The sequence below is a fragment of the Megalops cyprinoides genome, chromosome 10, assembly GCF_013368585.1.
Source record: "Megalops cyprinoides isolate fMegCyp1 chromosome 10, fMegCyp1.pri, whole genome shotgun sequence".
In the NCBI taxonomy this organism is placed as follows: domain Eukaryota; kingdom Metazoa; phylum Chordata; class Actinopteri; order Elopiformes; family Megalopidae; genus Megalops; species Megalops cyprinoides.
The window spans coordinates 16,260,364-16,275,056 of record NC_050592.1 but is presented as its reverse complement, the minus strand read 5'-3'; the positions used below and the strand labels follow the sequence as shown (position 1 = coordinate 16,275,056).

General features: G+C 40.6%; 1 protein-coding gene across 1 annotated transcript in view; it reads left to right on the top strand.

Moving 5' to 3' along the window:
- The window catches only part of LOC118785002 (inactive phospholipase C-like protein 2), a 57,890-nt gene extending 44,380 nt beyond the window's left edge, over positions 1–13,510 (top strand). The window contains exons 4-6 of the mRNA XM_036539525.1: positions 1,666–1,741; positions 11,122–11,231; positions 13,305–13,510. Coding sequence (XP_036395418.1) covers positions 1,666–1,741; positions 11,122–11,231; positions 13,305–13,505 — 387 coding nt within the window. The 3' untranslated portion in view covers positions 13,506–13,510. The remainder of the gene's footprint in view (positions 1–1,665; positions 1,742–11,121; positions 11,232–13,304) is intronic.
- Positions 13,511–14,693: the final 1,183 nt, after the last annotated feature.

Here is a 14,693-nt window from a genome sequence, read left to right as displayed (position 1 = left end):
TGCCTGTCTTTATATGTGTGTGGGACTCATCACCCCTTTGGCCACAGATGCACATATTTGGGCTGATGTTTCCGGGATGAAAAGTGTAAAAGGATTTTCAAGGCCTTTGGAGAAGTGATAAGAGCCCCCCTGAGAGTTTTACTGTCTGAAAATGCAGAGGTCAGGGAGAGGTCTTGAATGAGGAAGATGGCCCTGAAGGTCGATCCTTGCATCTCAGTGCTGATAAGAGGTTGGCTGAGGGACCACAAACCTGCAGCAGCAGGACGTAGCCTCATGTTTCCGCTGGGAGTTCCTGTCATAGATTGTATGGCAACCTCTCAAATGATGTTAACCCCTGAGTCTGACCACTGCCTAATATGTACAATGCATTAAATATTTAATATCAATTTTATTTGTGTTTACTTTGTCAGTTATCCCTAGTTTGAAATCTGTCTCTATTGTTTACCCCCAATGTGCAGTAGCAGGTTTGCGTTTTAATTTATACAATGCATTTGCGTCAGATTTCTAGATTGTTACGTAACATACAATCAGGTAATGGACTATGTGATGCACATGCTTAGGGAGTCTTTTTTTTCCTGTTTCTGATCGTCAGCCAATCACTTCTCAGCCTGGGAAATATATCAAGGTCACAGGCACGCAGAGATAGCTCTGCAGCTGTGTCTCTGCTCAAGCTGAGTCTCCTGAACAGATTTTTAAACCTCGGAATGTGTATGGGATTTGACCTGTAATTGCCATTTCATGTTATTACAAGGAAATGAGCAAGAGTCCTAATTACATGCCATGAGCACTTTTACATGCTTTTACTGCTAAGGGACTCAGAAAGGACACAGGCAGCCTCTCACTGTTGGAATGTGTTGTAATGAACAGGAAGTGCATGTTTGCTAACAGGAAGCACACAAGTGGTTTCCTGTGGGTGTTCGAGTGGGGTTGTCAGCAAGCAAGGGCAGATGGGGACGGAGAAGAACCTCTCAGCTACCTGTAAAACAGGGGTGCTTTGATTTCATCATGTGCTCCACTTCACTGAAGTACTTCATCTCTCTGGAAGTGTCAGTAAGTGCATAGTGCACTTGTAAGTAAAAAATGGACTCCTCTGGTGAGTTCTACTCTGGCTTTGTTGTGTCCTTACACATCTCTGTGTATTCGTTCTGTTAAAGCATTTTTCTTACTAGTAAGGGTCTGGTGAATTGACATATGGATGATAGAAACATCTATTTTTGAACTGTTAGTGTTGCATCGTCTTCCTCAGAATCTAGATTTGCATGAAGTTTCCTGTTCGATACAAAGGAAATTCATTGGAATTTGCACTATTTTTGGTTGCCGCACCAAGAAACTTGTGGACGCAGCCTAGTCAGATAAGGGTGCTGTGCTTGTGAATGTTAGCCACAGACATTAGAACCATCAATCACCGTTAATCACTGGAGCAGAGGTCTGTCAGGGGCTTGGCCCCTTTCACTTGAGTGCACAGCCAGGTGCTTTTTACCTTTGGCAAATTGGCTCCAAGCAGGCAGAGCAAATACAATATGAATGTGGTATTCTGGCTGCTGAAAGAGAATGTTTTTAGAACCTGTCAAAAATGGTTGCTGTAATGTTTATTTTTTTAATGAAATAATTTGTGTGCAGTGCACCATGCTGAAAATACATGTTTTCTTTCCCCCCTTTTTGCAGATGATGCAGACAAGTAAAGCTCTGATTGAGAACTCTGATGGTGTCTACGAGAGGTTGCTTCAGACCCAGAAAGCAGGTGAGGGGGAGACAGAGGAGAAAGCGGAGCAAGAAAGAGAAGGAAAGAATGAGTGGGAGTGCTTTCTGAAGTGCTGTCTGTGTGGGAATACTGATCAGTTCCACATTTTCATTCATATGCAATTACTCATGCTACTCAGGCGAGCAGCAAAGAAAACATGAATGACTGAAAAAAGGGAAACAACCAAGGGAAAAGGGGGATAAAAATGTCAACGTGCAGGGTGTTATATGATTGAAATGGAAATGCGAGTAAAGCTCATTTTACTTGTGTTACCCACTGTGAAATATTGGTCAAGCCCCTTTATGTAGCTTGCAAACAGCTGTGGACTATTGCTTTTAATTAATAGAGCGAAAACATCAAAGCTGTCAAAGGTTCCCTTTTTATTTACAGTTATAAAGAGAAAGGAGATACAGTTGCTATGTGCATGTCAGGTTTGTTTAATCATGACTGAAGGTTCATACTTAGGTGCTTGGTTAATATCAGTTTAAATTTATATTTTATAATTTATATTTGGTACATCTGTCTGATTACTTAATTAACCTGAGGTATTTAGCCTGGATAGCCATAAGGTGATTATCCATTCCGGGGGAATACAAGCTAGATCCCTACATAAGAGAACATTTTGGGCACTGTACTGACACTGAAAAGTTACATACAATAGTGAAGACTTACAGTACGTGAAAAGGGTCATTCTAAAATCACTAATTGTGAGGATCCCCTGTCATACAGTTTTGACTTGCATGTCAGAAGTGTTGTGACATTAATGCAAATTAAGGTACAGGCTCTGAAATGGCAAGAGGGGTGGTTCAGTGTGAATGAAAACCCAGGGAAAGGTGTTGCAGTTTGATGCACCAAGCATTTATAAGGTTATCAACTTGATGTGTTCTTGAATTGTCCAATTAAACACCTTCCTTGGTTTTTGTTTACACATATATTGGCATTTTGTCCCAATTACATATAAAAGTCAAAGTGTAATTGATAGATAAGCCCATCAAACAGACATGAAACAAGTGTCAGAGAGCGTCTTGAGGGTTTCACAAAAGAAGGCCTGTGCCTTCTGATAAATCTTTCAGAAGTGTGGTGCTCGGACTGTGCTGTGAAGCCCATGGGGAGAAATGATCAAAGTTTTAAACAACGTTTCTGAGTGTTACGCATGGGACAAAAAGAAAAAGAAAAGTTACTGACACATTTTCACATGATCTAACACCAGGCTTATTTCAGCATTATTCTCAGTAGTGTAGAGATACAGTAGTATAGATTATTCCATTGCTTTATCTAATGATTTCATTATTTGGCTGGTACCCTTCTCCATGGTGCTTTGCAGAGCCTATATTTCACATGTCATCCCTTCTCACAGCTGGATATTTATTGAAAGCTCAGCTTCCTTGTCTTGCTTGAGGGGACGGAATTATAAAATTCAGCCTCAAACCTGGGCCACCGTTCTAAATCTCTTAAATGGCTGCATTTCCATTAGAGGAACTGAAGTCTTCAAACTCAATTGGTATAATTCCCATTCAAATCTGTGCATGAAGATAAACGAGTTCCACTATTGGGAAGAATTCAGCGAATTCATCAATTCAACGTAATGCATACACAAAACATAAGATAAGTTATTGTGCACAAATAATGCATCACCTCTGGTTTTTTTTTGGATTTCACTGTTCTACTTTACCTTTGAGTCTACACTACACAAAAGTTGATGATTCCTGCTCTTATAAAGATAAGAGCTAATGTTTTTCTTTGCAGAATTCTCCCAGCCTTGGATCATGATCATGCGATGTTTCTTTGGCAGTTTAACTTTATTTCCCTTTTATTTATTTACTTCCTTGGAAAAGCTTCTGTGAGGCTCGACCCGTCGTCCCCCGGAATGTGTTGACTTAACTCGGTCAGCAGCAGTGTTAATAAATTCTCTCTTCATGCAAGTGCTGTCAATGGCAGGGGAACAGCGATTGGAAATTCTTCAATGAAACACACTGCCTAGGATTTCCCACTGGTCCCAGGAGATGGGATTTTGGCCCACGGAGCCTAGGGAAACTCATAAACTCTGTCACTGTCTTTCTTCCCTCGACCAGGAAACCTCATCTCCCTTTTTTATGAGAATCCTGGGATGGAAGAGAATTAAATTTGTCTTAACAAAGCTCACCACCATTACACACAAACCCTAAGAAAATAGCCTCATTCCACTAGATAGATAATGGATGGAATCTAGGTAAATATGTTTTATAGATGGATATTGGATGGAATCTGGGATAATGTGTTTAATACATTTGTAACTCCACATGATATTGGATGCAGTTTAATACATATGTTTAGAAAACTCTTTGTGGTCTCTCTTTCCACTACAAGTCCTGGTGAGCTATTCTATGCTGTGATAGCTCTTTGTGAAAAACAAAATCAAACCAAACTTAACTAAACTAAACAAAAAACAACTCATAGTCTCAGTATGAGTCTTGGTTCAAATGCCAAGTCTCCCCTGAATTTCCACCTGTGGCCTTATGTCCTGTTTATAGAGTTTAGTATGAAATAGCTGCTGTAGTCCACTTTATAAGTCCCTTTAAAAAATCCAATGCACACATATCATATTAAATGTACTATTATAGTAACTGTTTAGTCATGTTGTTGGATTTTTTCAGTGTGCTTTTCTCTTTTTTCTTTTTACCATAATATATGATTTTAGAGTTGGTGGTTTTCTCTTTTCTTTGTTATTGGATGTTAGGCATGAATAGGATGTCTAAGGCAGAGATGATTGGCAGGTTGCTCACAGAAAAGAAAGACTGAAATGTAAAAGAATAGAGATTGGAGTTAGGAACAAGAAAGCAAAAGAGGCAAGTTTTGTGCATTTGGATTTTTATGCAAGAGCTAGGGAATTGGTTTCCTCACATAACATCACTTCTTTTTTAGAATAGCATTGCTTAGTGCATGTTACTGGTTTTGCCTCTGCTGGACCTTACTAAAGTGTGAACTCCATCTGCCTTGGAGGTAGGCTGTGCATCGGTTCTCTGCTGGGTTCAGGTGAAAGATTGATGATGGAAACACTTTCTAATACTGAATATGCAGAGAAAAGCTCTATTTGATCTTGACACAAATATGAACAGTAGAAAAAGTTATTCAGAAATTGAAGAGTCACATGATCTTTAATATAACTTACATCACAGTAAGTGGTTTTGGTTATGTTTCTGTCTTTTTTAAATAAAAAAGGCTCTAAAGCTTGCAGTAATTATCCTTGACCTTGGCAGACAAAAGACAGTGCTGCAACCCTCACACCAGCCTGAAATGTGATGCTGGTCCATTCCAGTCTGAACCGGATCCAGCGCCACTGATCCATTGTTCTGCTTAATCTCTGTTGTACATGAGAGAGCATTTAACACTGCTGTGCACTGTGTGATGTGGCGACCGGCAATTGACAAACCAGGTAAAGGGCCGGAATTTAATTGAACTACACTGCGGTTTGTCCTATAATTTCCAAATCTACATCAGTGCAACTTTTTTTCAATTATTTAAGCAACATGATTTCACTGGTCACTGATAATCATGAAGAATGTTGTGTAAATAATGGAAAAAATAGATTATTTTTTATTTCAGTGCCTGTTCTGCTGGTGGTGATATATAAGAAGAATAAAAAAGTAGCAGAAGCTTAAATGACTCAGTTACTGACCATACTTGGTTGTGGAATGTGCATGTCATCCTGTATGTCCTGTGTCCTATGCCTTTATATTCAGTGCAGTTTAGAGTTTGCTATAGTTATCATAGTCAAGCCTTTGTGGTGTACAGTGCCAGTGCTACAGACGTCATTCTTATTCTCTCTTACAGTTTTGTGTGCCTTGTTCTGTGGAAAATATTCAACCTTGCTGTGAAAATGCTCTGTGGAATCAACACTGTTGACATACAAAAATGAATAGTAAAACACTATAATTAGAAGGTATTGGCAGGTGCTGTCTATCTAAATAAATGAATAAATAAATCAGCAACACATAGACAACAAAGTGGTCCTATCATCATATTGGAACGCATGTCTTTCATCTGTCACATTTACTTTCTCCATTTTCCCATAACTCTTTAAGTCATAAAGCTTTAAATGAGAAAAAATACCCTGCCATAATAAAGCTTTGGTTTTATTGCTTTCCAAATGGGTGATGCATCATATATTCATAGCCTTTTGTCCTGGCAGACCAAATGCTTTTCTGTTGGGAAAAAGCTGTATATTGCCAGTGAAAACCTCTGTGAAGCAATTTCCTTCCCAGCTATCGGCTCTGTCTGCCAGTGAAACATGTTAACCACCATTTAAGAAAATTAAAATGTAGGCCTACTCTACAGAATGACCTTTCCTCACCACCACAAAAGGAGGATATTTCCTTTGGACTTTTTGTGAAAATGCTTTAGTTCTTATGCTGAAACATGAATCTATGGGAAAGACAAGAACAATAGGCAGTATTGAGGACGGGGGAAACACAGCAAAATTGGTGAAAGTGGTTTCCCTTTAAATACTGATCTTTCCACAGGGCTTGTTTGTATAAGGCAGGTTTAAGTTACTCAGTAGAGGCCCTTATCATAAATGACTTAAGGTCAGCTTCAGTCTAACCACTACAATGTACTTGTACAGTACATTGTCCATAACATTAATGGAACAACAAATTACGAAAGCGATATGTGTTCTTTTCATTAATTTCTTACATTTTTGTAACATCCTCAACCACCTAAGCCACATACTTAGATTTCTCTCTCTGTATTTTCCACTTAATTGGCCTCCGTGGTGCATTGGTTCACCACATTTATACTTACTCTCTCCAACAGGACCAACTGAGGCCTCTATCATACTCTACTACATTAGCTCACACATTTGTCTTTGAAGGAGGACGTGAAAAAAGGGGTAGTGATAAGGAGCAGGGCTCGTAACCCAAACAAGATTGCCAATTTGATTTCTCTTTGGGGTACTGCTCTTGTACCCTTGGGCAAGGTACTTAATCCAGAATTTCCCCAGGTGTATAAATGAATAGTGTGTAACATGGAAAACATAAAAAAATGTAACTATGTAAGTGGTTCTGGATAGTGTCTGCTAAGCAGCTAAATGTAATGTAAACTTCATATGACGGGATCAGATTTTATTTCTTTATGGAGTTATATTACATCTTTAAGAACCTTGCTCAGGAGGGCCTCGTTTGGTATTCAAACTCGCAACCTTCTCTTTAGAAGTACAGTTCACTAACACTACTGCTGCTGTCATACTTATATTCTCCTCTCCCTGGCCCAGCTCAGTTGTTTTTACTTTCAACATTATTGGATTTATGCAGAAATGTGCTGGGATCATACCAGTATAGACATGAGATTTACTGTAATTTTTCTCCCTGTCAAGAGCGGTCCACTTCCATGTAGCTATCGGCAAACCTTATCTGCAGGCAGGCCCCACAGCACTCACTCCAGCTCTTATTTATTTATTTTTAGAAGGATGTGCTCATCCACTCTCTGACATGAAATACGCTGGTATTTTAAAACCTTAAAAGATTTACAGTATGGTACAAACAGAAAAGCAGGTTAATGGAAATTTAACAATGCATGATCACATTACCCCACGGTCGTCACATATTTGATGGTGTGGGCGTAAGTGCGTGGTTTGCTGAAAATATCACAAAGCAAATTCTAAACTTAATGAGACCGCTGCATTCACCGAACTACAGGCCGGCTTCCCGCCGAGCGCTTCATCACAGGGTCCTGCGGTGATGATGGCACCCGGTGTCGGTGTCGGGGGTGTTAGCGACGAGGAAAGTGGGTCAGTACTCACTCTCCATCAGCCCTTGGGGTTCAGGAGGAGGTCTCCCGGGGAGCCCGCTGGAAAACTCAAACAGACACAGCTTGAAATCGGGAGTGCAGTCACAGTGAAGAAATGTATCTCAGACCTACAGAGGGGGAGTTAGCATGTTGACGCTGATACTTTGTAATCCTGTTCATTATGAAGTTTGGAACCCCTGCCATGAAGAGCTCTGACACCATGACTAAGGTGTTGAGCATGTGCCCTCTTGGATGTAGTAAAGATTCTTCTAAGGAACTGATGACAATCACACAGAGGACATTGCAGACAAAGAGGCCATTCAGGCAGTTTTCCCTCTCCACAGAGCAGACAACACTGTCTTCAGGTTTACTTATGAGTCACTTTACCCCTGGGTGTTGTAAAACAAAATTCGGCATTAGAATGATACCCCACAGGTTAAGAGGAGCAACTAAATTTCTTCATTGCAGAAAAGTGTTAAAAATTATTTATGCTTGAATGACTCACCTGAATCGAATTAAACTGGGGACTTCTATTAAGAAATTCATTTTGTTTAGATTAAATTTGTTTCCACGAGGCACATCCGAATTTGTGTCAGAAAGTGGTGAAATATAAATATCACATCAGTGAGATGTTTCAGTCGTCAAGATACTTGTGGGCCACCCGACATTCGGAGCTGTTGCATTGTGGGAGCTGAGAGCAGGGCTGTATGTTTAGCACAAATTCACATAAACCCAGCGGTGCTGCACGCAAGTCAACAATACCAGTGGATAAAATGCGATCAGTCTGTGCATGTCCTCTGATGAGCATATGGAGGGTGGGTGCAGCACTATAGCCAGCCTTCATCCCTGGCCTCCGGGAGAATGTGCCAGTTCTCATCTGTTTGCACTCAAGCACTGTTTTTCAATTTCCTGTCCCATTTAAAGAGGATCATTTGTTGAAAACACTGCCTTTTGTCTTTCACCATCCTTGTATTCCCGGCTTAATTGTGTCCTTTTGCTCTGCTCTGACAGTGACGGAGAGCAGTTAAGAGGGGAATCTCACTGCACTGTTTCTGCTGATTTTTTTGCTCAGCAGTTTGGGGTTTTGTTTTAATCCTGCATATATTACTGTTTCATGTCTGTGGGCCTGGTTCATTATGATGACTATTTCGGAGAATTGCCAGCTTTGGCCAAAGAACCGGTTGAAGTTTTCAGGAAATGAAGAATTGAGATGGTTATAGCAAGTAAAAATTCTCAGTTCAATGCCCCCTTTCTGCCTGCGTATTTATGCATTTCAGTAGGTAAATGGCATTTCTGCAAGTAGCTTGGCATTATGGATTTTTTTCATGACTAGACTTGGTCCCATTAGATGCATACTGTCTCTGTCACTGCATGTGAATGAGTTTGGAAGTGGGAGTGTTCGGCCATTCACACTGAATGATGGAATGCAACCTTGCTCAACCCCCGTGTTGCTAAGCAACCCCAGACATGAAGCAGGAGTCAGGCCTAGGTGTGCATGTTTGTGTATATTTTCCGTCTTCAGGAGTCTGGGTACTCCACGGCCTGGGTTCTGTCACAGTTCTCAGTGAAATCTGATGAAGAAAGTGCGGTGGACTGCAATAACATAAAATAGAAGTCACACGTTAAATATTGACTTTGGTTAATTTCTTGGTGGTTACAGCAAAAAAAATTGCATGTTTGAGATGTGTGGATTGTGAGCAGAGAAAATTGCAAAGCAAAGACATGTTTCAGCTTGAAGGCACATTACAGGAAGACACAGATGCAAAGGAAATGGAACAGACAGACCCATTCAATGCTGTGTCCTTGACGCATTTTTTTTTAATCATTTATACTCTCCCACCCAAGTCATTCCTAGCTACATTCTTTTCACTAACATGCTACAGTAGTAATATCTGATGTATGTCTTCAGAGACAATAGAAGAGACAGCTCACATCTCGCAGCATATTCACAGGCAGGCCTAAAGTTCATCCGGATGTACTGTTTCCATGGAGACGGGGATAATGGGAGTGAAGCAGACCTTGAGAGAGGAGGGGAGGCAGAACCACGTGCAGCACACCTGTCCAGGACTGCAGTGCTAACGTGTTACTAACAACACTGCAATAACTGTGGTGCGACACTGGTGCTGTTACTCATTTCCTATACTGTACATTCCATCTTTTTGCTAAAACTGAGATAGTTGTGTATGATTCTCACAACAGCTTGTGGACAGTTATGCCAATTGAGCTTGATCCTTGATGATAACAGTATGAATTTTCCTCTTTTTTACAGTGATTTAAAAGGAGCTACTACAAATTTGGTTAAGAGAGAAAATAAAAAGAACCTTTAATTAAATTGATTAAAAACTAATTAAAACAAAATCTGATGTAATTAGGAGAAATAGTTTTGATTATGTACAGCCATCTGAAATGCATAGCCACATTTGTGAAGATGCTGGCTTGTGAAATCAACTTGGAATTCACAATCTACATAAACTGTCTCAGTCTCTTCAGAAGGTCGTACATCACTGTGTGGTACAGGCCATTTGTTTTGTATCTCCCAGTCATTGTCTTATAGCATTATTCCTCCTGTGGTAGGAAGTTGTACATTATAGGAGCTGTACTTTGAATGCTTAAATTACCATATCTTGAAAATGGAAAAAAAATAATTGACACAGACCTCTCATAGGGATGCCAGATTCTTAGTTCAAGCCTTACCTCTCAATGTGCAAGAATGTTCCTGAATACCACAGAATAAGACTCGGGGAAAAGGCAGAGAACTCCTTGGTAGACAAATCCTCTCTCTTATCTACCCGGGTGACACTAATCCACAGTGGCAGAATCCCGTGGTCGTTCACCGTGCCCACGCGATTCGCCTTGTGAGAGAGACTCTGACTCTGTTTCCCTACCATGCTCAGACACCTGTTTCCTCACACTGTCAGTCCCACTTACAGGCCTTTCTCACAACCTTATGGCTCAAACCTAAAAGGAAGATCCTTTTTGCACACTCTGTCACAGACACAGGGACAGATGCATACAGTATGTGCACAGAAGTCGGGTAAAATGGCTGCACAGTGATCATAAAGGGAGGGTGAGCATCTGCTTGATTTGGTGCTGTCTTTTGGGGGAAAAGTAGACCTGACACAATACAAACAGTACAATACAGAAAAACATGGGTAATTGTTAGTGCAAAATGAGGTCATATGAGTGTAAGCAATTGTGAGGAAGGTTTATTAAAGCAGACGTTGGTGCACTGGAGGGCATCAGAGTTCAGACTGGGGGAAACATTACAGTTCAACCAATTAGCAATGAACTTCTCAGCTGCTGTAATGAAAGGCTAAATATGTAGTTCAGCAAGTTGTGAAATCACACAGTAACTGGTATGCCATCACAACGGTTGCTGGTTACCGTGGTATAGTGGTAAGCCAACTACATTTGTAGTTTTTTATCTCTAAATTGCTTTTGTTACGATCTGTCTGTATTAATGGATAATATTATAAACAAAAGTGAAAGTGTTGTAAGTAATCCATGATAAGTGCTTCTGCTAAGCCGATAATGTTATGCAATGAAATATGAGTATAAAAGTATAAATAAAGGTGTTGATTGGTAATGAGTATGAAATTGTCTTTGTTCTCACCCAGCGATGGAGTTCCATGAGAACCTTCATGACATGGCCGTGAAAGAAGGACTGAAGGGCAGGAAGCAACACAAGGCTGTGGAGAGCTTTACCTGGAACATCACCATCCTGAAGGTGAGGATCTGTCACCAGGGGGCGCTGTTCTACAAATCAGAGCCGTACACTACTCAGTTATAGTTCTATGTGTGGTTCCGTAAATGTCATGGATGAGACCATGGTATCTAGTTATGGTCATTTTCCCTGCAATTCCCAGCAATGGTCAAGTAAAATTAAAACATTCCTCAAGTCTTATTACACATTTGGCTGCAGTAATCAAGGAAAACTGCAACATGACGCATTCTCCATCACCCAACAAAGTGGGAATTGTGTGTGGTTAAAGGGAAGAGATTGCATGCGTGTAACTTTCATTGATTTGAATATCATGTTATCTGATAAAATGATGAAAAGTTGATCACGTTCTAGTAACCTATCATAGAAAATGAGTTTAGGACATTTTGGAGTAAGTCCAACTAAACACCAGCTTTTGGTGTAGTTTGTTAGAAACATTTTTCATATGTACATTTGTTCATATGTTTATTCATTTGGCATATACATATATGTTCACATATTTTTAAAATATACCAAATATATGTAGGTATAACTGTAAATAGGTTTTCAGTTATTTTCATTCGGTAACTCACTGATGCTTTGCCTAGAATCCAAGATGTATCATAGCTGAATTGAACAATGTTCCTGGTCACTGGCTCTGATAAATATTCTGCATCTTTGTGTATGGTTCAGTATATGTAATCAATAACTTTTGACCTTCAGATCCACATACTCATTCATGATATTTTCATATGTTAATTATGACTACAGGAGCGATGTTAACGCTATGATTCATATTCGGTCCTCTGTTAATTTAATTTATCCCGGGGAGCGTTTGACTAAAATGCTGAGATTATTAAAATACACATATTTATGAGTTGTGCTGTAGGGATAACCAGCTAAGTGGATCTCCATTCAGTGGGCCAATTGCGTAACATGGTACACATTAGGTTTAATAGTTTTACAGTTCATTTTCTCATTTCTGAGAGATTCAGTGAACCAGCTCAGGGACTATTACTTATTCAGGCTTATTTTGGTTCATTTTCTTCTTTCACAGTGAAAGGTTCCCTCTCCTCATAAATGATATTAATGGCCCTATTGATCGGCCAACTGTGAAAACTCTGACAATCCTTGCACAAATGTGACCTGTAGCGTCTCACTATGTAAGGAAGTCCAGGGTGAATCAATAAATATGTGCTTCTCCAAGATTGCCTTGTAATGTAAAATTATGTCAAAGCAGTGTTCCTTTTAGTGGTATTCAATTTTGCTCTCTAAACATATCATCAGCTGTCCATTCTCATCCATGCCTGAATGTAGGATGTTTTGAGGCTAATTTTTTCTTTTGGATTGTGGAAGGTAGGTCCCCCATCCATTTGTGCATGTGTGTTTTGTTGCTTGAGAGAGGATGATCTGACAGTATAGCACTGATTTGTGCCATCGCCCTTCCATTTCTGAACACTAAAACACACCACACTTATGCAGTGTTTCCACTGATGAGTCTGTGCAGATGGTCTGTATCTCAGAGCAGAAGTGTGTCTGATGTGAGAGATGCACCTTCTTGTCTCTGAGCTCTTGGGCAGTCATCTGAACCTTGGCATGTTAGATGTACACATCTTAATTTAGTACAATGCACATTACTTACTTTTGTTTGCGCAAAAGGGCACAGCAGTGCTTGTGAAACACTGTAGCCCCAATGTGGTATGTTTTTGTTGTTGCTGTCTCATCAGGTTTTGATGCAGTAACAATGTATTGCAAATGAATATTATGTTCTACTGAAATACTAAAGGAAAATACTGAGGTTGTGCAGATGTATGGAAGTAACAACTAAGCCTCACACACAGGACCTGCTGTCTGGTAGCCTGTATCAATAATCAGTAGCAGCAAATGACATTACACTCATCTCTAAACCAGTTGGTCTGATCTCCCTAGTAAGACTATTCCAGGCTACAGGTAAACACTCAGTGTTTCAAATAGGAGCAGCAGCTCATACACAACTATGATGGCTTTTTAATAATTAGTTCATAAAATTAGGTCCTGGAAGGTGCAGTCCTCAGGCCCAGCGTTCTGACCACCACAAATGCGTATCATGTTTCCTTACAGGGCCAAGCTGACCTGCTGAAACATGCCAAGAACGAGGTTCTGGAGAACCTTAAGCAGATCCATTACGCCGCTCTCACCTGTAACCTGTGCAAGGGTGGGGCAGGGGCCACTGGCGGAGCCGAGAGCAAGCCCCGCCGTAGCTTGGAGGCCATCCCAGAGAAGGCAGGAGCAGAGGAGGAGAAACAAGAGAGGGAGCAGTAGACCCCCCCCCCCCCCCCCCAAAAAAAAAAAACCCCGATGTCAATCCTAAAACTCACCCAACACCCCCAGAGGCTCTCTGCAGGCAAGGGAAGGGAGGAGCAGAATTATCACTGGACAGCCAAAAAAGGCAGTGGCATTTGGAAATGGTGCACTTAAAAACAGATAAAGAACTTAAGAGACAGTTTTCAGTTCTTCTTGCCCATTTCCAAAGCACAATTTACAGGCTGATGTGAATGTAGCAGCGAGCTGTTAGAGCGAGCAGGGGCAGAGATGCCAACAGCAGCGAACCTGATTTATGTTCTGTCTGCCAATGTGTATGTGTATATACAGAGATCCGTTACTGCATTTTTACTTAGTGTATAATTGCGATTTCTCCTTTTATGGATACGGCTACTTATTTTTGAGATAAGTGAACCAAACCACTTCGTCTTAAAGATTTATTTAATGTGTGTTTGCAGACCTAAGATGGCTGCAAGGCGTGACAGCATTTGGCCTGTGCAGTGACCCCCAGACTCTTGGGTCCCTGCTGGGGGTTTCATCATATGGACGGATGAGATGGAGCACAGACCCAACTGGAAGGTCCAATGAGTGCAGAGAATTATGAGCGAAGACCAGCAGCTACTTTGGAAAAATGACATAGGCAGAGGAGTGTGAAATGGGTGCAGAGTGATTTGTACAAATTTGAGGTAGTGACTATTCCATGTGTGTTGATAAATTATTGAGTAATAATAGCTTCTGAAGCATTCCAGGTAACAGCCTAGTTGTATGTTCATGGATACAGTTAAACATGGTGGTGCCACTATGTACTGTACCTGTCAGTTAGACAGTGGTGGGAGGAGACAAGATTCTTCTCGGAGTTCTACAGCCCGACCTGCCGTTTTCTCACGTTGCCTCAGGCTCATATTTGCCACAGATCCATTTTTTTTTTCTGGACCAGTTTGCAGCGCAGAGCTAGTCTCTCCTCTGACGTGTCTACTTCAACTTCGACTCCTTCACCCACAAAGTGTGTTTACTCAACCCACATGACAAATGTCGTCCTTTATAAACTCAGTGCAGTGCCAGTGGGTGTGTATTTCTAACCGAAGTTTACCATTTATACCAACTGAATATGTGACACCAGTATCACGTCAAATCCCAGTTTTGTTGTAATCCTGTTTCCAGAATAAACTAACAAATAAATCTGCATAC